This window comes from Somniosus microcephalus, chromosome 13 (genome assembly GCF_052327205.1).
Source record: "Somniosus microcephalus isolate GS21.2 chromosome 13, FLI_Smic_1.0, whole genome shotgun sequence".
Classification (NCBI taxonomy): domain Eukaryota; kingdom Metazoa; phylum Chordata; class Chondrichthyes; order Squaliformes; family Somniosidae; genus Somniosus; species Somniosus microcephalus.
Window position 1 is genome coordinate 85,403,997 of NC_140999.1, and position 23,316 is coordinate 85,427,312.

At 46.4% G+C, this 23,316-nt stretch overlaps 1 protein-coding gene across 1 annotated transcript in view; it reads right to left on the reverse strand.

The window, feature by feature from the left end:
- The window catches only part of LOC147108460 (synaptonemal complex protein 2-like), a 298,366-nt gene that overhangs the window by 8,999 nt on the left and 266,051 nt on the right, over positions 1-23,316 (reverse strand). Inside the window, exon 9 of the mRNA XM_086006041.1 lies at positions 8,020-8,106. Within this exon, the coding sequence (XP_085862167.1) occupies positions 8,020-8,106 (87 nt within the window). The remainder of the gene's footprint in view (positions 1-8,019; positions 8,107-23,316) is intronic.

Here is a 23,316-nt window from a genome sequence, read left to right on the forward strand (position 1 = left end):
TTAGAACCATTCTAGTAAATCTCTTCTGTACCCTCTCCAAAGCCTTCACGTCCTTCCTCAAGTGTGGTGCTCAGAATTGGACACAATGTTCCAGCTTGGGCCGAATTAGTGTTTTATATAGGTATAGCATAACTTCCTGGCTTTTGTACTCTATGCCTCTATTAATAAAGCCCAGGATCCCACATGCTTTATTACCTGCTTTGTTAACCTGTCCTGCCACCTTCAAAGATTTATGTACAAACACCGCCAGGTCGCTCTGTACTTGCAGCCCCTTTAATATTGTACAATTTAGTTTGTATTGTATCTCCTCATTCTTCCTACCAAAATGTACCATCTTGCACTTTTCTGCATTGAATTTCATCTACCATGTATCCTCCCATTCCACCAGCCTATCTGTGTCCTCTGGATGTATATTACTATCTTCCTCACTGTTTTGTGTCATCTGCAAATTTCCAAATTTCGTGTCATCTGCAAATTTTGAAATTGTGCCCTGCACCACCAAGTCCAAGTCATTAATGTATATCAAAAACAGCAGTGGTCCCAATACTGAGCACTGGGGAACTCCACTGTATACTTCCCTTCAGTCTGAAAAATAGCCATTCACCACAACTCTGTTTTCTATCCCTTAGCCAATTTTGTGTCCATGCTCTTTTTATCCCATGGGCTTTAATTTTGCTAACAAGCCTATTATGTGGTACTTTATCAAACACCATTTGAAAGTCCATGTACACAACATCAACTGCAACCCTCTCTGTTACCTCATCAAACCACTCAATCAAGTTAGGCAAACATGACTTTCCCTTAACAAATCCGTGCTGGCTCTCCTTTATTAGTCCATACTTTTCCAAGTGGCTGTTAATTATTGTTTCTAAAAGCTTCCTCACCACCGACGTTAAACTGACTGGCCTGTAATTACCAGGCTTATCCTTCTTCCCTTTTTTGATTAAGGGTGGAACATTTGCAATCCTTCAGTCCTATGGCACCACCACTGTATCTAAGGAGCAGTGGAAGATTATGGCCAGCACCTCCACAATTTCTACCCTTACTTTCCTCAGCAACCTAGGATAAATCTCATCTGGACCGGGTGACTTATAAGAACATAAGAAATAGGAGCAGGAGTAGGCCATTTGGCCCCTCGAGCCTGCTATGCCATTTAATGAGATCATGGCTGATCTGATCTTGTGCTCAGCTCCATTTCCCTGCCCGCTCCCCATAACGCTTCACTCCCTTATTGTTCAAAAATCTGTCTATCTCCACCTTAAATATATTCAATGACCCAGCCTCCACAGCTCTCTGGGGCAGAGAATTCCACAGATTTACGACCCTCAGAGAAGGAATTCCTCCTCATCTCAGTTTTAAATGGGCAACCCCTTATTCTGAAACTATGCCCCCTTGTTCTAGATTCCCCCATGAGAGGAAACATCTTCTCTGCATCTACCTTGTCGAGCCACCTCAGTAGCATATGTCTCAATAAGATCACCTCTCATTCTTCTAAATTCCAATGAGTATAGGCCCAACCTGCTCAATCTTTCTTCATAAGTCAACCCCTTCATCTCAGGAATCAACCTCGTGAACCTTCTCTGAACTGCCTCCAATGCAAGTATATGCCTCCTTAAATAAGGAGACCAAAGCTGTACGCAGTACTCCAGGTGTGGTGTCACCAATACCCTGTACAGTTGTAGCAGGACTTCCCGGGTTTTATACTCCAACCCCCTTGCAATAAAGGCCAACATTCCATTTGCCTTCCTGATTACTTGCTGTACCTGCATGCTAACTTTTTGTGTTTCATGCACAAGGACCCCTCTGTATTGCAGCATTTTGTAATCTCTCTTCATTTAAATAATAATTTGCTTTTTTATTTTTCTTACCAAAGTGGATAACCTCACATTTTCCCACATTATGCTCCATCTGCCAAATGTTTGCCTACTCACTTAGCCTGTCTATATCCCTTTGCAGATTCTTTGTGTCCTCTTCGCAACTTGCTTTCCCACCTATCTTTGTATCATCAGCAAATTTGGCGACATTACACTCGGTCCCTTCATCCAAGTCATTAATATAGATTGTTAATAGTTGAGGCCCCAGTACTGATCCTTGTGGCACCCCACTAGTTACCGTTTGCCGACCGGAAAATGACCCATTTATCCCGACTCTCCGTTTTCTGTTAGTTAGCCAATCCTCTACCCAATGCTAATATATTACCCCCAACCCCGTGAGCTCTTATCTTGTGCAGTAACCTTTTATGCGGCACCTTATCAAATGCCTTCTGGAAATCCAAATACTTTAATTACCGCCTACTTGTCTAGTACCTCCTCTTTATCTATTTTTAACTCAGCTAGTATCCCAGCAACCTCCTTGTTTACCATAGCTTTGGCAAAGACCTCTTCCTTGGTAAACACCGATGCAAAGTACTGTACATTTAGTACCTCAGCCATGCCTTCTGCCTTCACCAATAGTTCTCCATTTTTGTCCCTAATCAACCCTGCTGCTCCTCTGACAACCCTTTTACTGTTAATATTCCTATAGAAGACCCTTTTATATTATCCGCCAATCTTACATAGGATACTAGCTGAAGTGCCCGGCGGTGCCGAGGGATTTTTGAGGGCATGTTGTTGTTGGAAGAGAGAGAGAGAGAGAGAGCGACTGGGGGGGAAGAGAGAGCGCGACTGGGGGGAAGAGAGAGCGCGACTGGGGGGAAGAGAGAGAGCGACGGGGGAAGAGAGAGAGCGACTGGGGGGAAGGGGGGGAGGGGGAGGGGGGAAAGGGGAGGGGGGGAAAGGGGAGGGGGAAGGGAGGGGAAGGGAGGAGGGGGGAGGGGGAGGGAGGAGGGGAGGGGGAGAGGAGGGGAGGTGGGGGAAGGAGGGGGGGGAGAAAGGGAGGGGGAGCCAGCAGACCCCCTCCCCTCTGCCGGCGATGGGGGGGGGGAAGGGGGAAGGAGGGGAAGAGGGGGGGAGTTCCCGAGCCCTGCCCCCCGATCTCCCGATGTCCCGCCCCCCGATCTCCCGATGTCCCACCCCCCAATCTCCCGATGTCCCGCCCCCTGATCTCCCGATGTCCCGCCCCCGATCTCCCGATGTCCCGCCCCCCGATCTCCCGCCCCCGATCTCCCGAGCCCCCGATGTCCCGAGCCCCACCCCCCGCCCTCCCGAGGCCCGATCTCCCGAGCTCCGCCCCCCGAGCGCCGATCTCCCGAGGCCCGATCTCCCGAGCCCCACCCCCGATGTCCTGAGCCCCGCCCCCACCCTCCCGAGGCCCGATCTCACGAGGCCCGATCTCCCGAGCCCCGCCCCCCGATCGCCGATTTCCCGATCGCCGATCTCCCGAGCCCCGCCCCCCATCTCTCGAGGCTCGCCCCCCCCTGATCTCCGGAGGCACGATCTCACGAGCCCCGCCCCCCCCAGCCCCGATCCGCCGAACCCCGATCTCCCGAGCCCCGCCCCCCACCCGAGCCGGCTTCAAGAGCAGAGAGAGACGCCGCCGCGCAACCTACCGCGTGAGGCCCGGCCGGACTCAAGTCGCGCGCGCTGACTCCTGCCCCACCCGCCTCTACTAAGATGGCGGCGGTGGCGATGCTAGGCTCAGGCCCGCCCCCTCCAGCCTTCACAAAGATGGCGGCGATCGCGAGCCGCTTGTTGAGCGCGACGGGTGGTGCCTAGCTCGGGCGTGGCTGGGCAACAGAGGCCCAGGCTTACAGGCCTGGAAAAACGGTGAAAGGTAGGAAAATTCTAGATGTTAGAGAAAAGATTTACAAATTAATTAACTTTTTTTAAAAACAATTTGTGTTTTAAAAGCAACTTTTTTTTTGCTGGAAATGTAGATTTGAAAAGAAACACGCAGAAAGTGGGAAAAAGAAATGAAAAGTTTGGAATCAAGATGGCGGCGACTCACCTCGGTTCAGAATGATAAGGCCCGCCCACACACACACACCGATTGGTCAACCGTCAGGTCACTGAACTGTAGGATTAGTCAATGATCACGTCACTCAACTGTAGCCCGCACACACAATGAACCCACCCCCACTCGATGCAAATGAGCGGATAATGAGAGGAATTTTGAAAGTTTTTTGGATACCGTCGGCACAATTTTTGTCCGAGCAAAAAGTAAATACGCCTACAAGAGTCCCCTAATGATGAGCTTTCTTTTGATATAACATATGTGTAGGTACGCTCTATAACTTTTGATTGTATAGCCGGCCAGAGAGACAGACAGAGAGACAGACAGAGAGACAGACAGATAGACATATCCTTTTATATATATAGATACAGCACAGTAACCGGCCACTCAGCCCAACCAGTCCATGCCAGAGTTTATGCTCCACTCGAGCCTCCTCCTGTCTTTCCTCATCTAACCCTATCAGCGTAACCCTCTATTCCCTTCTCCCTCATATGCTTAACTAGCCTCCCCTTAAAAGAATCTATACTATTCGCTTCAACCACTCCCTGTGGTAGCGAGTTCCACATTCTCAGCACTCTCTGGGTAAAGCAGTTTTTTATGAATTCCCTGTGATGAGGGATAAATGTTTGCCGGGACATTGGAAAAACTCCCCTTCGCTTCTTCGAATAGTGCTTTGGGATCTTTGGATTTCTTGGTGACTATCGTATATTGATGGCCTCTAGTTTTGCTCTTCTCCACAAGTGGAAACGCTCTCTCTGTGTTTACTCTATAAAAATCTTTCATAATTTTAAAGACCTCTATTAGGTCACCCCTCAGCCTTCTCTTTTCAAAAGAAAAGAGACTCAAGCCTGTTCATTCTTTCCTGATAGGTATAACCTCGCATTTCTGGTATCATCCTTGTAAATCTTCTCTGCACCCTCTCCACTGTCTCTATATCCGTTTTATAATATGGCAACCAGAACTGTTCACAGTACTCAAAGTGTGGTCTAACCAAGGTTCAATACAAGTTTAGTATAACTTCTCTACTTTTCAATTCCAGCACTCTAGAAATAAACCCTAGTGCTTGGTTTGCTTTTTTTATGGCTTTAATAACCTACATCGCTACTTTTAGTGATTTGTGTATTTCTACTCCGAGATCCCTTTGCTCTTCTGCCCCATTTAGATTCTTATTTTCCAAGTAATATGTGACTTTCCTTATTTTTCTTACCAAAATGAAATACCTCACATTTATCTGTGTTGAAATTCATTTGCCAATTATATGCCATTCTGCAAGTTTATTAATGTCTTCTTGTAATTTGTTGCAGTCCTCCTCAGTATTGACTATCCCCCCAAATTTGGTGTCATCCACAAATTTAGAAATTGTGTTTTTGATTCCAAAGTCTAAATCGTTACTATAAATTGTGAACAAGCTATTCTCGTACTGTCTCTTTGCCCCTTTTACTTCCTTTTTCACTTATCCACTGTACTTATCATATTCAGTCTGACTGTCCCTTGTATCATCAAGCTGATATCTGTCATCTGCTTCATCCTACTCTCAAAATCATCTAAAATTTATGATACTATGATCGCTATTCCCGAGATGATCCCCCACTGACATTTTCCACTTGATGCACCTCATTCCCCAGGACTAGAACCAGCAATGCCTCCTTCCTCATTGGGCAGGAAACATACTGATCAGGAAAATTCACTTGAACACATATCAACAATTCCTCCCTCTCTCTGCCCTTAACACAATCACTGCCCCATTCAATATTGGAGTAGTTAAAGCCTCCCATTATCTTCTTAGGCAGTCCCTCGGAACTGAGGATGGCTTGCTTCCACATTAAAAATGAGTTCGCAGGTGACTGATGAGTCCAATGCAGGACCTAGTCTCTGTCACAGGTGGGGAAGGCGGTGGTTGAAGGGGTGGGTGGGTGGGGTGCTTGGGTTGACGTGCACTCCTTGCGCTGCCTGCGCTTAGCTTCCACTTGCTCCCGGCGAAAAGACTCGAGCTGTTCGGCGCCTTCCCGGATGCTTCTCCTCCACTTTGTGCGGTCTTGGGCCAGGGATTCCCAGGTGTCGATAGGGATGTTACACTTTTTCAAGGAGGCTTTGAGGGTGTCCTTGAAGCGTTTTCTCTGCCCACCTGGGACTCTCTTGCCGTGCCGGAGCTCCGAGTAGAGCGCTTGTTTTGAGAGTCTCGTATCGGGCATGCGGACAATGTGACCCGTCCATCGGAGCTGATTGAGCGTGGTCAAAGCTTCGATGCTGAGGATGTTGGCCTGAGCGAGAACACTGATGTTGGTGCGCCTATCCTGCCAATGGATTTGCAGGATCTTGCAGAGGCAGCATTGGTGGTACCTCTCCAGTGCTTTGAGGTGCCTGCTGTACGTGGTCCATGTCTCTGAGGTATACAGCAGGGCTGGTATCACTGCTGCTATGTAGACCATGAGCTTAGTGCCGGGTTTGAGGTCCTGGTCTTCAAACACTCTCTTTCTCAGGCGACCGAAGGCTGCACTGGCACACTGAAGGCGGCGTTGGACTTCATCGTCGACGTCTGCCCTTGTGACAGTAGGTTCCCGAGGTATGGAAACTGGTCCACGTTGTCCAAGGCCTTGTCGTGGATTTTGATAATCGGGGGGCAGTACTGTGTGGCCCATTATCACTACTCTGTAATTCATACACCTCTCAGTAATTTTGCTGCAAATCTGCTCCTCCATCTCCTTCCCACTATTTGGTGGCCTATAAAATACACCAAGTAGCGTAATAGCTCTCTATTGTTTCTTAACTCCAAACAAATAGATTCGGGGGTCTAAGTTGGATAAGGCCTGAAAACGGGCGGGAGGATTGCGATGGGCGATCTGCCCGCACCCATTGAAAGTAGTGCAGGCAGCATGCGAAATACAAGCTGCCTGCTCATTACTATGATTGCAGCATTGAGCCCAGTGCTAAAGGCGCTGCTGGTTGGGTCAGCGCTCAACAGGGGAACTAATATCGTGTGGAGTCTGCTCTCTAATTAAAGGCTCCCTGCAGAGTGAAAGGCTGTCTGCAATTCTTAAAGGGGAGGTACTTTGTGACAGAAGTACTTCATTGTGACTGGAGATGGAGCAATGTCTCAACAGGGCAGAGAAAGGGCGCCTCAGTTCTCCAATGCAGCTCTGGAGGCCATGGTGCAGGGGGGTCTATTGGAGGAGACAGGTTCTCTACCCATAGGGGGGCAGGATGCCTTCCAGTCACACTGTTCAAAGTTGGTGAGAGGAGATCGCTGAAGCCGTCAATGCCACCAGTCTTTCCCCCAGGAGGTGGATCCAGTGCCGGAAGAAGTTTAATGACCTCACACGAGTGGTCAAGGTCAGTGAATGCATCTTCAAATGCCATATCCCACCAACTGCACCACTAGCCTCACACACTGCTCAATGCATTACACCCCCATCACTCACCTACCAACAATCTCGAGCAATCATGACTCATACCTCAATCATAGCTTCACCTCACCCTCAAACAACTTACCACTGTTACAAGCCTCACACCCACATCTCACACCTTGCACCTTGTGTCTCCTTGTGTTCTTATACTATAAATAATACAGACACTTTTAGCTCGCCAGTATTGATATAAACTCTGTACGAGCCAGTACAGGAGAAGTAATCAACTTACCTACAAGTTGGATGTATCCCTTTAAGTAGCGTGGTGGGCGGGTCCCTCGTGCAGCTTAACACGGGTTCAGCTGTGCTTGTTTAGGAGAAAGCGTTGATTGCAACGGCGACATCCAAAATGGCTGGTCATGTCAGACACTAACTGGCGTAACGATCTGCCTACTCTCCATACTGCCGCTGCATGCACATCATGCCTGCGCTATCGCGCTCAACAATATGGCGACCAGCGCAGGCCACGCCAGAAGTGGGTTGAAGCAAGGGGAATCCAGGCAAATTAGACCTAATTGTGATGACCTTTAGTCAAATAGCATACTGGAATTGATTGTCTAGGCTCACACATGAAGGTCACTTCAAGTGAAGTACCCGAGGACTTCTGGTAAACTCAGAACTATATCCTAGTCAAAACTCAGCGTCATCGGGAATCAAAGCGGGTAAACGCTGGAGAAAAAGAGTTGCAACAGTAACTATCACAAGTTTAGACAGTAATTGGTACCTTCTGAAGTGGTCTGGAACTCTGCGAGCTTGCATTTTTTGAGTCAGTCGTATTTTTGCTGTTTTTTGTTGCTGAATCTACTGCATTCTGGGAAAAAGAAAAAGAAAAATACAACCTTATTAATGGCAATTAATTACTGTGGGTAGATAGAGTTTTCCTTATTCTTTGAAAGAACTTCTACCACCACACACAATTACAAACTATCATCATCCTGCAAGGGAAATTGGCCTAGTTGACCTAGCTTCTGTTGGTAATACTTTTGAAAGTCAGGTCGGAATACAGTCCAGTTTCCCATGTCTCTACAGAAAAGTCTGATGATCTCTTCTTCCTCATCCATATGTAAGAAATGAAGTATTCCACCTATAGCCCACTGACCTCTGCTGCTCAGGTCATCACATGCTGAAGCACATGAGGCTTCCAGTATGACATCCAGTGCTCTCTTGTTTCTAATTGAATGAGAATTCCTTTGCAGTTGCTAATTCTGCAAAAGGCATTCCATTTTTGAATGTTGTGCACTGTAGGTATCAGTCACTGGGAAGCAGAGTCAACTATCTGGCATACAGCTCAGCACTGGTAGATACTGAACTAGTACCAATTGGTGTCATATCTACAAAGATTGTTGTCTGTTAATGCTACTGTGCAGTGCCTTGAGTTGTTTTTCTACATTAAAGGTGCTATATTAGTTGAAATGAAAATCACAAAATGCTGACAGTCATTGTGCATCAATGATTATACAGGAGTTCTCATTCAACTACAAACAAGCCAATGTAATAACCTATTTTCAAAAAAGACAACCAAACAAACCTCAATACTGTAACTAGGGGTCTTGTTAGTCTTACATCAACAACTGCCAAAATAATGGGCCTTACCATTGGAAAGAAAGATTTCACATTACTATAGCACTTAGCACATCTCTCAGAAACATTCCAAAGCACTTCACATACAATGAATTGCTTAGAATTCAACACAACTCACTGTTGGTATGAAGGTGAACATGGCAGCCATTTAATATTGAATAGCAGCAAACATGGTGTCAGAAGAGGGAGATCCTGCCTGGCCAACCTTCACAGCCTTTTGATGATGTGACATCCCAAATAGAAAATGGAGCCCTGTGATGTTGTGTACATCGAGTTCCAGAAAGCTTTGATGAAGCTCCCCATAAGCTGACGTACAAATTTAAGAACGGATTATATTCTAGGTAAAATTTCAAGGCGTAGGGAATTGGCTGAAAGACAGACAGCAGTGGCAAATTGATAATGGAGTGATTTAAAAAATGGGAAAATCTGTGAGTGGAATGTGGAAGGAATTGGTGCTGGAGTCCCAACTGTTTCCAATCATAGACATTACAACACAAGAGGCCAGCCAGCTAATAGTGCCTGAGTTGGTGCTCGCTCTTTATCTGAAGCCTTCTACTCATTACCTGCCCTTTCCCTTTCATTTAGATTCTCAATTTCAAGTATCTATCCAATTCCATTTCAAATAATATGGGGAATTTTAACATGGAGGAGCACGTGGATTTGTGTGTAGGTGGGGGGTCAAAACCGGGGAAAATATCAACGCGCTGGAAGCTGGCTCCATCCCGCAGACTTCCGCATTTCACTCGCGCACATTGGACTGCGTGTGCGCAAACCCCTCGGGAGAGTCAAATTGCCAATTAAAATATGTTAATCACAATATTTACAAACACTTTTGAATTTAACACAGCAGGTTTCCCAGGCTTCCTGAAACTCACCAGTGAAAGCAAGGTGAGAGCACAGCGGCACTCGAGCGGGTCATAGAATCAAAGAATAGTACAGCACAGAAGGAGGCCATTCAGCCCATCGAGTCTGCGCCAGTTCTTTTGAAGAGCAATCCAGTTAGTCTCACTCCCCCGTTACTTCCTCATACCCCTGTGATGTTTTCTCCTTCAAGTATTTATCCAATTCCCTTTTCAAGGCTACTATTGAATCTGTATCACCACTCTATCAGGCAGTGCATTCCAAATCCTAACCACTCATTGTGAAAAAAAGTTTTCCTTCATGTCGGCTCTGGTTCTTTTGCCAATCACCTTAAATCTGTGCCCTCTGGTTATCGACCTTTCAGCCATTGGAAAGTTTCCCTTTATTCACTCTATCTAAACCATTCATGATATTAAACACTTCTATCAATCTCCTCTTAGCCTTCCCTGCTGTAAGGACAACAACCCGAGCTTCTCCGGTCTGTCCACATAACTGTAATCCCTCATCCCTGGAACCAATGTAATAAATCTATGCTGTACACTTCCCGCCCCCCCCACCCACCCCACCCAAAGCCTTCGTGTCCTTCCTAAAGTGTACTGTTCAAATTGGACACAATACTCCAGCAGAGGCCAAACTAGTGTTTTAGTTTGGACTGCCCTGGTAGACCCATCGTTTCAGCCTGTTCTTGCCCCACGGAACTTATCTCTTCCTATCTCGACTATATCTTTTCTCCCCTTGTCCAGTCTCTTCCCACCTACATCCGCAACTCTTCTGACGCCCTCCGCCACTTTAACAGTTTCCAGTTCCCAACCGCCTCCTTTTCACCATGGACGTACAATTCCTCAACACCTCCATCCCCCACCAGGATGGTCTGAGGACGCTCCGCTTCTTCCTTGAACAGAGGCCCAACCAGTCCCCATCCATCACCACCCTTCTGCGCCTGGCTGAACTTGTTCTCACATTGAACAACTTCTCCTTTGACTCATTTCCTCCAAATTAAAGGTGTTGCTATGGGTACCCGCATGGGTCCTAGCTCTGCCTGCCTTTTCATGGGATATGTGGAATACTCTGTGTTCCAGTCCTACTTGGGTCCCCTCCCTCACCTCTTTCCGGTACATTGATGACTGTATCGGTGCCATTTCCTGCTCTCGCCCTGAACTAGACAATTTCATTCACTTTGCCTCCAATTTCCACCCTTCCCTCACCTTCACATGGTCTATCTCCGACTCTTCCCTTCCTCGACTTCTCCGTCTCCATCTCTGGGGATAGGTTATTGACCAACATTCACTACAAGCCCACTGACTCCCACAGCTACCTGGACTACACTTCCTCCCACCCCGCCTCCTGTAAGGACTCTATTCCATTCTCCCAGTTTCTCCGTCTCCGCCGCATCTGCTCCGACGATGCCACCTTCCACACCAGTGCTTCCGACATATCTTCCTTTTTCCTCAACTGAGGATTCCCCTCTACCGTGGTTGACACGGCCCTCGACCATGTCCGTTCTGTCTCCCGCACTTCTGCCCTCACCCCTGCCCCTCCCTGCCGGAACCACGATAGGGTTCCCTTTGCCCTCACCTTTCACCCCGCCAGCCTCCACATTCAACAGATCATCCTCCGCCATTTCCGCCACCTCCAACGTGATCCCACCACCAAACGCATCTTCCCCTCCTCTTTCAGCATTCCGTAGGGACCGCTCCCTCCGAGACACCCTAGTCCACTCCTCTATCACATCCAACACCTCTGCCCCTTCGCCCGGCACCTTCCCGTGCAAGCGCAGGAGATGCAACACCTGCGCTTATACCTCCCCCCTTCCCACTGTCCAGGGCCCCAAACACCCCTTCCAGGTGAAACAGCGATTTACTTGTACTTCTTGCAATCTAGTATGCTGTATTCGCTGCTCACGATGTGGTCTCCTCTACATTGGGGAGACCAAACGCAGATTGGGTGACCGCTTTGCGGAACACCTCTGTTCAGTCCGTAAAGGTGACCCCGAGCTTCCGGTCGCCTGTCATTTCAATTCACCGCCCCATTCCCACTCAGACCTCACCGTCCGTGGCCTCTTGCATTGTTCCATGGAAGCTCAGCGTAAGCTCAAGGAACAGCACCTCATCTTCCGATTAGGCACTTTACAGCCTTCCGGACTCAATATCGAGTTCAACAATTTCAGATCATAACCTCGGCCCCTATTGCATTTTTATATATTTTTTATCCACACCTTTGGTTTGTGCCTTTTCCTTTTTTTCTCTCCCACATGGCAGCTGTCTCTCATTCTGCCAGCGCATTTCACACTTCATCTAGAGCCATCTTTTGTCTCTTTACCTGTCCTATTACCATCTCGTCTCGAATATCTCTTTACCTCTCAGACCTTCCCTTTTGTTCTTTCATCCTCTCCCCCATTTCCCAGCCCCTAAACTGGTCTTTTAATCTGTTTCATTTCCTGCTTTTTTCTCAGTCCTGAAGAAGGGTTTCGACCTGAAATGTTAACTCTGTTTCTTTCTCCACGGATGTTGCCTGGCCTGCTGAGTTTTTCCAGCGTTTTCTGTTGTTATTTCTAGTGTTTTAGTTGCAAGGTTTAGCACAACTTCCTGGCTTCTATTAATAAAGCCCAGGATCCCACATGCTTTATTACCTGACAAAGGGTCACAGACCTGAAGCGTTGGCTGTTTCTCCCTCCACAGGTGCTGCTTGGCCTGCTGAGTGTTTCCAGCATTTTCTGTTGTTATTTCAGATTTCCAGCATCTGCAGTATTTTCCTATAACTTTATTACCTGCTTTGTTAACCTGCCCTGCCACCTTCAAAGATTTGTGTACAAACACCCTCAAGGTCTCTCTGTTCTTGCACCCCTTTAAAATTGTACCATTTAGTGTGCATTGTATCTCTGCATTCTTTCTACCAAAATGTATCACCTCGCACTTTTGTGGGTTAATATTCATCTGCCAGGTGTCCACCCATTCCACCAGCCTGTCTAAGTCCTCTTGAAGTCTATTACTATCTTCCTCACTTCCAAGTTTCATATCATTTGCAAATTTCAAAATTGTGCCCTGTACCCCCAAGTCCAAGTCATTAATGAATATCAAAACAGCAGTGGCCCTAATACTGACTCCTGGGGAACTCCACTATATACCACTCATCAGTCTGAAAATAAGAACATTAGAAATAGGAGCAGGAGTAAGCCATTTGGCCCCTCGAGCCTGCTCCGCTATTCAATAAGATCATGACTGATCTTCTACCTCAAATCCACTTTCCTGCACTATCCCTATATCCCTTGATTCCCTTAATATCCAAAAATCTATCAATCTCTGTCTTGAATATATTCAACGACTGAGCCTCCACAGCCCTCTGGGGTAGAGAATTCCAAAGATTCACCACCCTCTGAGTGAAAATATTTCTCCTCATCTCAGTCCTAAATGGCCGACCCCTTATTCTGAAACTATGACCCCTGGTTCTAGACTCCCCAGCCAGAGGAAACATCCTCACTGCATCTACCCTGTCAAGCCCTGTAAGAATTTTGTATGTTTCAATGAGATCGCCTCTCATTCTTCTAAACTCCAGAGAATATAGGCCTAGTCTACCCAATCTCTCCTCACAGGACAATCTCCCCATTGCAGGAATCAGTCTGGTGCACCTTTGTTGCACTCCATCTATGGCAGGTATATCCTTCCTTAGGTAAGGAGACCAAAACTGTACACAATACTCCAGGTGTGGTCTCACCAGGGCCCTATATAACTGCAGTAAGACGTCTTTACTCTTATAGTCCAATCCTCTTGTAATAAAGGCCAACATACCATTTGCTTTCCTAATTGCTTGCTGTACCTGCATGCTAACTTTCAGTGATTCGTGTACAAGGACACCCAGGTCCCTCTAAATACCAACATTTCCCAATCTCTCACCATTTAAAAATACTCTGCTTTTCTATTTTTCCTACCAAAGTGAATAATTTCACATTTCTCCACATTATATTCCATTTGTCATGTTCTTGCCCACTCACTTAGTTTGTCCATATCCCCTTGAAGCCTCTTTGCATCCTCCTCACAACTTACATTCCTGCCCAGCTTTGTATCATCAGCAAACTTGGATGTACAGGTACACTATCCCTTATCCGAAAGCCTTGGGACCAGCTGAGTTTCGGTTTTCGGAATTTTTCGGATTTCAGAAGGTATTATTATAAGACTGGGAAATATGTATTTAATATAAATTTTAAAAGTTCAGGCTACCTCTTGCGACTGTTCCATGTCTCATTCCCCTTCCTGCTTCTCTGGAAAGCCGGATATCACAGAAATCACAGAAACCCCACAGTGCAGATAGAGGCCATTTCGGCCCATCGAGCCTGCACCGACACATATTCCACCCGATCCCCGTAACCCCTACACCAACACATATCCCACCCTATCCTTGTAACCCCACGTGTTTAATCCCCCTAACACTAAGGGTCAATTTATCATAGCCAATCAACCTAACCTGCACATCTTTGGACTGTGGGAGGAAACCGGAGCACCCGGAGAAAACCCACGCAAACACAGGGAGAATGTGCAAACTCCACACAGACAGTCACCCAAGGCCGGATTCGAACCCGGGTCTCTGGCGCTGTGAGGCAACAGTGCTAACCACTATGCCACCGGCTGACTCCTACTAAGCTGGCCCGCAAATCAGGTCTGGTGGGGGGGGAGAAAAGAATATCGGACGGGCCGCGGTTCAGGTCGGGGTCGGGGTCAGGGGGGGTCCGGGGTCGGGGTAGGGGGGGTCGGGGGGAGTCAGGGTTGGGGGGGGGTCCGGTCGGGGGGGGGGTCGGGGGGGTCTGGGTCGTGGGGGGGTCCGGGTCGGGGGGGGGTGGTCAGGGGGGAGAAAAGAATATCGGACGGGCCGCGGTTCGGGTTGGGAGAAAAGAATGTCGGACGGGTCGGGGGTCGGGTCGGGTGTGGGGGGGGGGGGAGAAAAGAATATCGGACGGGCCGCGGGTCGGGGGAGAAAAGAATATCGGATGGGCCACTGCAGCTATCGGACCGGCCGCTGTATTGTTGGGTTCACTCTCCCGGTACCTCCTTCACACTGCCCGGCTCGGCCTGCAGTCTCCTACCCAGGAGGGAACTCTGTGACCCTCTGCCCTGCTCAGCGTAAGTCGTGCGCCACTCTGGTCATGTCGTGTGCACGACTTACGCTGAACGAAAAAACTTTCGGTTTTTAGAGGTTTTCGGTTTTCGGAAGTTCGGATAAAGGATAGTCTACCTTTGGTCCCCTCACCCAAATCATTGATATACATTCTGAATAGCTGAGGCCCAAGCACTGATCTTTGCGGTACCCCACTAGTCACAGCCTGTCACCCCGAAAATGACCCGTTTATTCCTACTCTCTGTTTTATATCCGTTAACCAATCCACAATCCATGTAAGTATGAAAGCAGCCATTCACCACAACTTTCTGTTTTCTATCCCTTAGCTAATTTTGTATCCATGCTGCTACTGCCCCTTTTATCCCTTGGGCTTTAATTTTGCTAACAAGCCTATTATGTGGTACTTTATCAAACAGCTTTTGAAAGTCCATGTACATAACATCAACTGCAACCCTCTCTGTTATCTCATCAAAACACTGAATCAAGTTAGCACCATTTTCCTTTAACAAATCCGTGCTGTCTCAACTTTATTTGTCCATACTTATCCAAGTGGCTGTTAATTTTCTCATGGATTACTGTTTCTAAAAGCTTCTCCACCACTGACGTTAAACTGGCTGGCTTGTAATTGCCAAGTTTATCCATCTCCCCTTTTTTGAACAAGGGTGTAACATTTGCAATTCTCCAGTCCTCTGGCACCAGCCCTGTATCTAAACAGGATTGGAAGGACTGAGAGAAGTAAGGGTAGAAATTGCAATCTAGGATGCATCCCATCCAACCCAGGTGACATTCACTTTAAGTATTGTCAGCCTTTCTAGTACCTCCTCTTTATCTATTTTTAGCTCATCTAGTGTCCCAGCAACCTCCTCGTAGCTTTGGCAATGTCCTCTTCCTTGTTAAACACCGATGCAAAGTCATCATTTAGTACCTCAGCCATGCCTTCTGCCTCCACCAACAGATCTCCATTTTGGTCCCTAATCGGACCCACCGTTCCTCTGACAACCCTTTTACTGTTAATATTCCTATAGAAGGCCATTAGATTCCCTTTTATGTTAGCCGCCAATCTATTCTTCTCCTGTTTCTTTGCCCCTCTTAATTCCTTTTTCACTTCCACTCTGAACTTTCTATATTCAGCCTGGTTCTCATTTGTATATGCAGCCTGACATCTGTCATACATCTCTTTCTCTGCTTCATCCTATTCTCTAACTCCTTCGTCATCCAAGGAGCTCCGGCTTTGATTGCCCTCCCTTTACCCTTTGTGGGAATGTATCTAGACTGTACCTGAACCACCTCATCATAAAATGCTTGCCCATTGCGCCATGACATTTCTGCCTTTGACTCCAATTTACCCAGGCCAGATCCCTCCTCAAATCAGTTAAGATTGCTCCATGTCTTTCTCCAAAGCTAATCAAAACTTTATGACAATGGATCACTATTCCCGAGGTGCTCCCCCACTGTGACATTCTCCACTTGACCCACTTCATTCTGCAGGACTAGATCCAGAAATGCCTCCTTAGTGAAGGGCCAGTTAGCTCAGTTGGTTAGAGCGTAGTGCTAGTAATGGCAAGGCTTGATCCCTGTACGGGCCATTTCTAAATAAGCATAGGAGGGAGAAGGGAATAGGGAGGTTGGTTATGCTGATAATTAGATGAGGAAGGATGGGAGGAAGCTCATAGTGTAGCATAAACGCCAGCATGGACTGGTAGAGCCAAATGGCCTGTTTCTGTGCTGTATATTCTATGTAATTATTCAATGGGCAGAAAAGGAAGTTGAAAACACTTTGGAAATTCCTACCCCTCTCTGCCTTTAACATAATCATTCAATATTGAGGTAGTTAAAGTCTCGCATTGTCACTACTCTTATAGTTCTTGCACCTCTAAATAATTTTCTTGCAAATCTGCTCCTCTGTCTCCTTGTCACTATTTGGTGGCCTATAAAGTAATTGGGGAATTGGGGGGAAAACTCTCTTCACTGGCTGGAGTCATACCTAGCATAAAGGAAGATGGTTGTGGTGGTTGAAGTCAATCATCACAGCCCCAGGACATCACTGCAAGAGTTTCTCAGGGCAGATTCCTAGGCCCAACCATCTTCAGCTGCTTCATCAATGACCTTCCTTCTGACATAAGGTCAGAAATGGGGATGTGCGCTGATGACTGCACGTTCAGTGTCATTCACAACTCCTCAGATAATGAAGCAGTCCATGCCCACATGCAGCAAGACCTGGACGACACTGAGGCTTGGGCTGATAAGTGGCAGATAACATTCGCGCCACACAAGTGCCAGGCAATGACTATCTCCAACAAGTGAGAGTCTAACCACCGCCCTTTGACATTCAGCGGCACAACCATCGCCGAATCTCCCACCATCAATCCTGGGGATCACCATTGACCAGAAACTTAACTGGACCAGGCACATAAATACTGTGGCAACAAGAGCAGGTCAGAGGCTGGGTATTCTGTGGTGAGTGTCTCACCTCCTGATAAACCCAAAGCTTTCCCACCATCTACAAGGCCTGGATGAGTGCAGCTCCAACAACACTAAACAAGTTCGACACCGTCCAGGACAAAGCAGCTCGCTGGATTGGCACCCCATCCATCACCTTAAACATTCACTCGCTCTACCACCGGCGTACCGTGGCTGCACTGTGTACCATCTACAAGATGCACTGCAGCAACTCGGCAAGGCTTCTTCGGCAGCACCTCCCAAACCCGTGTCCTCTTCCACCAAGAAGGACAAGGGCAGCAGGGGCATGGGAACACCACCACCTCCAAGTTCCCCTCCATGTCACACACCATCCTGACTTGGAAATATATCGCCGATCCTTCATCGTCCCCGAGTCAAAATCCTGGAACTCCCTCCCTAACAGCACTGTGGGAGTGCCTTCACCACACAGACTGCAGCGGTTCAAGAAGGTGGCTCACCACCACCTTCTCAAGAGCAATTAGGGATGGGCAATAAATGCTGGCTTTGCCAGAGACTCCCACATCCCACAAACGAATTTTAAAAAAGCACAGGAGATGCAACACCCGCCATTTTACCTCCTCCCTTCCCACTGTCCAGGGCTCTAAATACTCCTTCCAAGTGAAACAGCGATTTATTTGTACTTCTTGCAATTTAGTATACTGTGTTCACTGCTCACGATGCGGTCTCCTCTACATTGTGGAGCCCAAACACAGATTGGATGACCGCTTTGTGGAATACCTTCGCTCAGTCCGTAAGCGTGACCACGAGCTTCCGGTCGCCTGTCACTTTAATTCTCCGCTCCACTCCCACTTTGACCTCTCCATCCTCGGCCTCTTACACTGTTCCAACAAAGCTCAATGTAAGAATCATAGAAATTTACAGTACAGAAGGAGGCCATTCGGCCCACCTTTTCCGTGCCGGCCAACAAAGAGCTATCCAGCCTAATCCCACTTTTCAGCACTTGGTCCGTATCCTTGTAGGTTACGGCACTTCAAGTGCATATCCAAGTAATTTTTAAATGTGATGTGGGTTTCTGCCTCTACCACCCTTTCAGGCAGTGAGTTCTAGACCCCCACCACCCTCTGGGTGAAAAAAATTCTCCTCAAATCCCCTCTAATCCTCGTACCAATTACTTTAAATCTATGCCCCCTGGTTATCGACCCCTCTGCTAAGGGAAATAGGTCCTTCCTATCCACTCTATCTAGGCCCCTCATAATCTTATACACCTCAATTAGGTCCCGCCTCAGCCTCCTGTTACAAAGAAAACAATCCCAGCCTATCCAATCTTTATTCATAGCTAAAATTCCCCAGCCCAGGCAACATCCTCGTAAATCTCCTCTGCGCCCTCTCTAGTGCAATCACATCCTCCCTGTAATGTGGTGACCAGAACTGCACGCAGTATTCTAGCAGCGGACTAACTAGTGTTTTATACAGTTCAAGCATAGCCTCCCTGCTCTTGTATTCTATGCTTCGGCTAATAAAGGCAAGTATCCCGTTTGCCTTCTTAACCACCTTATCTACCTGTCCTGCTACCTTCAGGGATCTGTGGACATGCACTCCAAGGTCCCTCTGATCCTCTGCACTTCTCAATGTCCTAACATTTATTGTGTATTCCCTTGCCTTGTTAGCCCTCCCCAAATGCATTACCTCACACTTCTTCAGATTGAATTCCATTTGCCACTGTTCTGCCCACCTGACCAGTCCATTGATATCTTCCTGCAGTCTGCAGCTTTCTTCTTCATTATCAACCACACGGGCAATTTTTGTATCATCTGCAAACTTCTTAATCATACTTCCTACATTCAAGTCCACAAAAGCTCGAGGAACAGCACCTCATCTGTCAATTAGGCATTTTACAGCCTTCTGGACTCAACATCGAGTTCAACAATTTCAGACCATAACCTCTGGCTCTATTTTTTCACATGGAAGCTGTTGATGATTCTGCCATTCCCATTTACACCTCTTCTAGACTCATCTTTTGTTTCTTAACTTGTCCCATTACCATCTCCTTTTGCCTTGCACCATCATCCCTTTTGTCTCTTAATCTCTCCTGCCTTCCACCCTATCACAGACCTCCCCTTTTGTTCTTTCCTCCCCTCCACACTTTCCCTGCCCCTGCACTTGCTTATTCCAGTTCTGACGAAAGGTCATTGACCTGAAACGTTAACTCTGTTTCTCTCTCCACAGATACTGACCTGCTGAGTATTTCCAGCATTTTCTCTTTTTATTTCTGATCCCATATGCTCTCCATTATAAAGACTGCCTAGTTCCTGTTGGACTGCTTTCTCATCCGAATTTGTCTCATTACCTTAATCAGCAGGTTACACACACACATACAGTTGTAACAATGCAGGATCAGGTCTTTATTATAACACCATACTCACAATTCCTATACACTTATGTACAATTTTTACCTTTGATTACTACATTCCATGCATAAATTATAGTGAAGCATAAGATTACATAGGATATATGGCACAGAAACAGGCCATTCGGCCCAACCAGTCCATGCCGGCGTTTATGCTCCACTCGAGCCTCCTCCTGTCTTTCCTCATCTAACCCTATCAGCGTAACCCTCTATTCCCTTCTCCCTCATATGCTTAACTAGCCTCCCCTTAAAAGAATCTATACTATTCGCTTCAACCACTCCCTGTGGTAGCGAGTTCCACATTCTCACCACTCTTTGGGTAAAGAATTTTCTTCTGAATTCCCTATTGGATTTCTTGGTGACTATCTTATATTGATGGCCTCTATTTATGCTCTTCACCACAAGTGGAAACATTCTCTCTGTATCCACTCTATCAAAACCTTTCATAATTTTAAAGACCTCTATTAGGTCACCCCTCAGCCTTCTTTTTTCAAGAGACCCAGCCTGTTCTTCCTTTCCTGATATATATCTGGTATCATCCTTGTAAATCTTCTCTGCACCCTCTCCAGTGCCTCTATATCCTTTTTATAATATGGTGACCAGAACTGCATGCAGTACTCCAAGTGTGGTCTAACCAAGGTTTGGTACAGGTTTAGCATAACTTCCCTGTTTTCAATTCTATCCCTCTGGAAATAAAGCCAAGTGCTTGGTTTGCTTTTTTTCTGGCCTTGCTAACCTGTGTCGCAACCTTTAGTGATTTTTGTATTTCTACTCCGAGATCCCTTTGTTCCTCTACCCCACCTAGACTCGCACCCTCCAAGTAATGTGACCTCCCTATTCTTCCTACCAAAATGTAATACCTCACATTTATCTGTGTTGAACTCATTTTCCAATTATATGCCCATTCTGCAAGCTTATTAATGTCCTCCTGTAATTTGTTGCAGTCCTCCTCAGTATTGACTAACACCCCCCCAATTTGGTGTCATCCGCAAATTTAGAAATTGTGGTTTTGATTCCAAAGTCTAAATCGTTAATATAAATTGTGAACAACACTGGTCCCAGCATTGATCCTTGTGGAACACCACTATCCACCTTCTGCCACTGTGAATAGCTACCCTTTACTCCTACTCTGTGCTTTCTGTCTTGAAGCCAGCAAGTTATCCATTCTGCTACTTGTCCCCTGACTCCGCATTCTCTGACCTTGTTCATCACTCTATTATGGGGTACCTTTTGAAAATCTAGATAAATTATATCTACTGCATTACGATTGTCTACTCTCCCTAATACCTCTTTAAAAAATTCAATGAGGTTGGTCAAGCAAGATTTTCCCTTTTGAAACCCATGCTGACTATTCCTTACTATGTTTTTGGTTTCTAGATGTTCTTCTATTTTCTCCTTTAGTAAGGATTCCATTATTTTTCCTACCACTGATGTTAAGCTGACTAGTCTATAATTCCCTGGACATGTTCTATCCTCCTTCTTAAATATCGGTATTACGTTAGCTATCCGCCAGTCCTCTGGCACCACACCTTTTTCTAATGAATTATTAAATATGTGTAGTAATGCCTCTGCTATCTCTTCCCTAAATTCTTTTAAAATGCGTGGACGAAATCCACACGGACCAGGGATTTTATCCTCTTTGAGTTGGATCAACGGAGGATGCAATCACTACTGCTCTACACTCGGCACTGAATCACCTAGATGGTAAGGAGACCTACATCAGAATGTTGTTTATAGACTACAGCTCAGCATTCAACACTATCGTCCCCAACAAGCTGGCCACCAAACTCCAAACTCTTGGCCTGAACACTTCCCTCTGCAACTGGACCCTGGACTTCCTAACAAACAGACCCCAGTCTGTCAAATTAGGCAACCACACCTCCACCCCCCTGACCCTGAACACGGGGGCCCCACAAGGATGTGTGCTGAGCCCCCTCCTCTACTCCCTCTTCACCCACGACTGTGTGGCTGTTAATGGTTCCGACACCATCATCAAGTTTGCAGATGACACCATAGTAGTAGGCCAGATCACCAACAACGATGAGTCAGCCTACAGGGAGGAGGTCCAGCATCTCGTGAAGTGGTGCGCCGACAACAACCTGGCCCTTAACACCAAGAAAACAAAGGAAATAATCATGGACTTCAGGAAGTCCAAAGGCGGAAGTCACACCCCCATCCACATCAATGGGGCGGAGGTGGAAAGGGTGGCCAGCTTTAAATTCCTCGGAGTCCACATCACGGAAGACCTCTCCTGGTCCCTGAACACCTCCTCTCTGGTAAAGAAGGCCCAGCAGCGCCTATATTTCTTGAGGAGGCTGAAGGGATGTAATCTGTCACCCCCGATCCTCTCTAACTTCTACCGCTGCACTATAGAGAGCATCCTGACAAACTGTATCACGGTATGGTACGGCGGCTGTAGCTCCCATGACCAGAAAGTCCTGCAGCGGGTAGTCAAAACTGCCCAACGCATTACCGGCACCCGGCTACCGACCATAGAACATATATATCAGAAACGCTGCCTACGGAGGGCACGGACCATCATCAAAGACCCTACCCACCCCAGCCACAGTCTGTTCGCCCTCCTACCATCTGGAAGACGCTACAGATGCATTCGCACCCGTACGACCAGATTTAGGAACAGCTTCTTTCCCAGGGCTGTCATCCTACTGAACTCCACAAATAAACACTAAAGCCTGCACATCTGCCGATGCACTTTATTATGGTCATATTTATGCTAATATATATGTACAAATGTATGTTGAAATGTTTAAGTGTCCTAATCCAAATTGTACACTCTCGGGAGCCGCAAGCCTACATTTCGTTGTACTGCACTTGTGCACTAACAATGACAATAAAAGTTGATTTGATTTGATTTGATGAGTTAATTTAATATATCCCCTCTTTTTTTTTTAAATGCACTTATCTCATTACTAATCTCATTGTCCAATATCATGTCCACTTCTTCTATTTCCCTGGTAAATACTGAAGCAAAATAATTATTTAATATTTCTGCCATCTCTCCATCATAACCTGTGGTATTATCCTGTCTATCCCTTAATGGCCCTATACCAATCCCAAACTTCTGTTTTTTATTGATGTGCCTATAAAATATTTTACTATTTTGGTTTATGTACCTTGATAATTTAATTTCATAGTTCTTCTTTGCCTATTTTTTTTACTTCTCTCCTAATCTCTTTGTATTCTCCCTTCTCATGCACTCCCCTGCTGTCTATGTACTTAATGAATGCCTCTTCCCTTATGGCTTTATTCATCAATGGAGTCTCATTATTGTTTAGTTTGTTCTTTCTTTTTAGCAGAATATATTGTTCCTGCACTCTGTTGAACACCGTTTTAAATGTTTCCCATTGCTGTTCTACATCGTTGTTTGCCAATATTGTTCCCATTTTGATTTCCCAGGTTCTATTCTCAGCCCCTCAAAATCATCTTTCCTCCAATCTATTAACCTGGTTTTGTCATATTTATGTCCTTCTTGATTATCATCTTAAAGTGTATTATATTATGGTCACTATTGCCTAGATGTTCCTTACTTTTACTTCTCTTATCTGCTCTGGTTCATTTCCGATTACTAGATCCAATGGCGAATCCTCCCTTGTTGGGCTTTATACATATTGGGTTAGAAAGGAG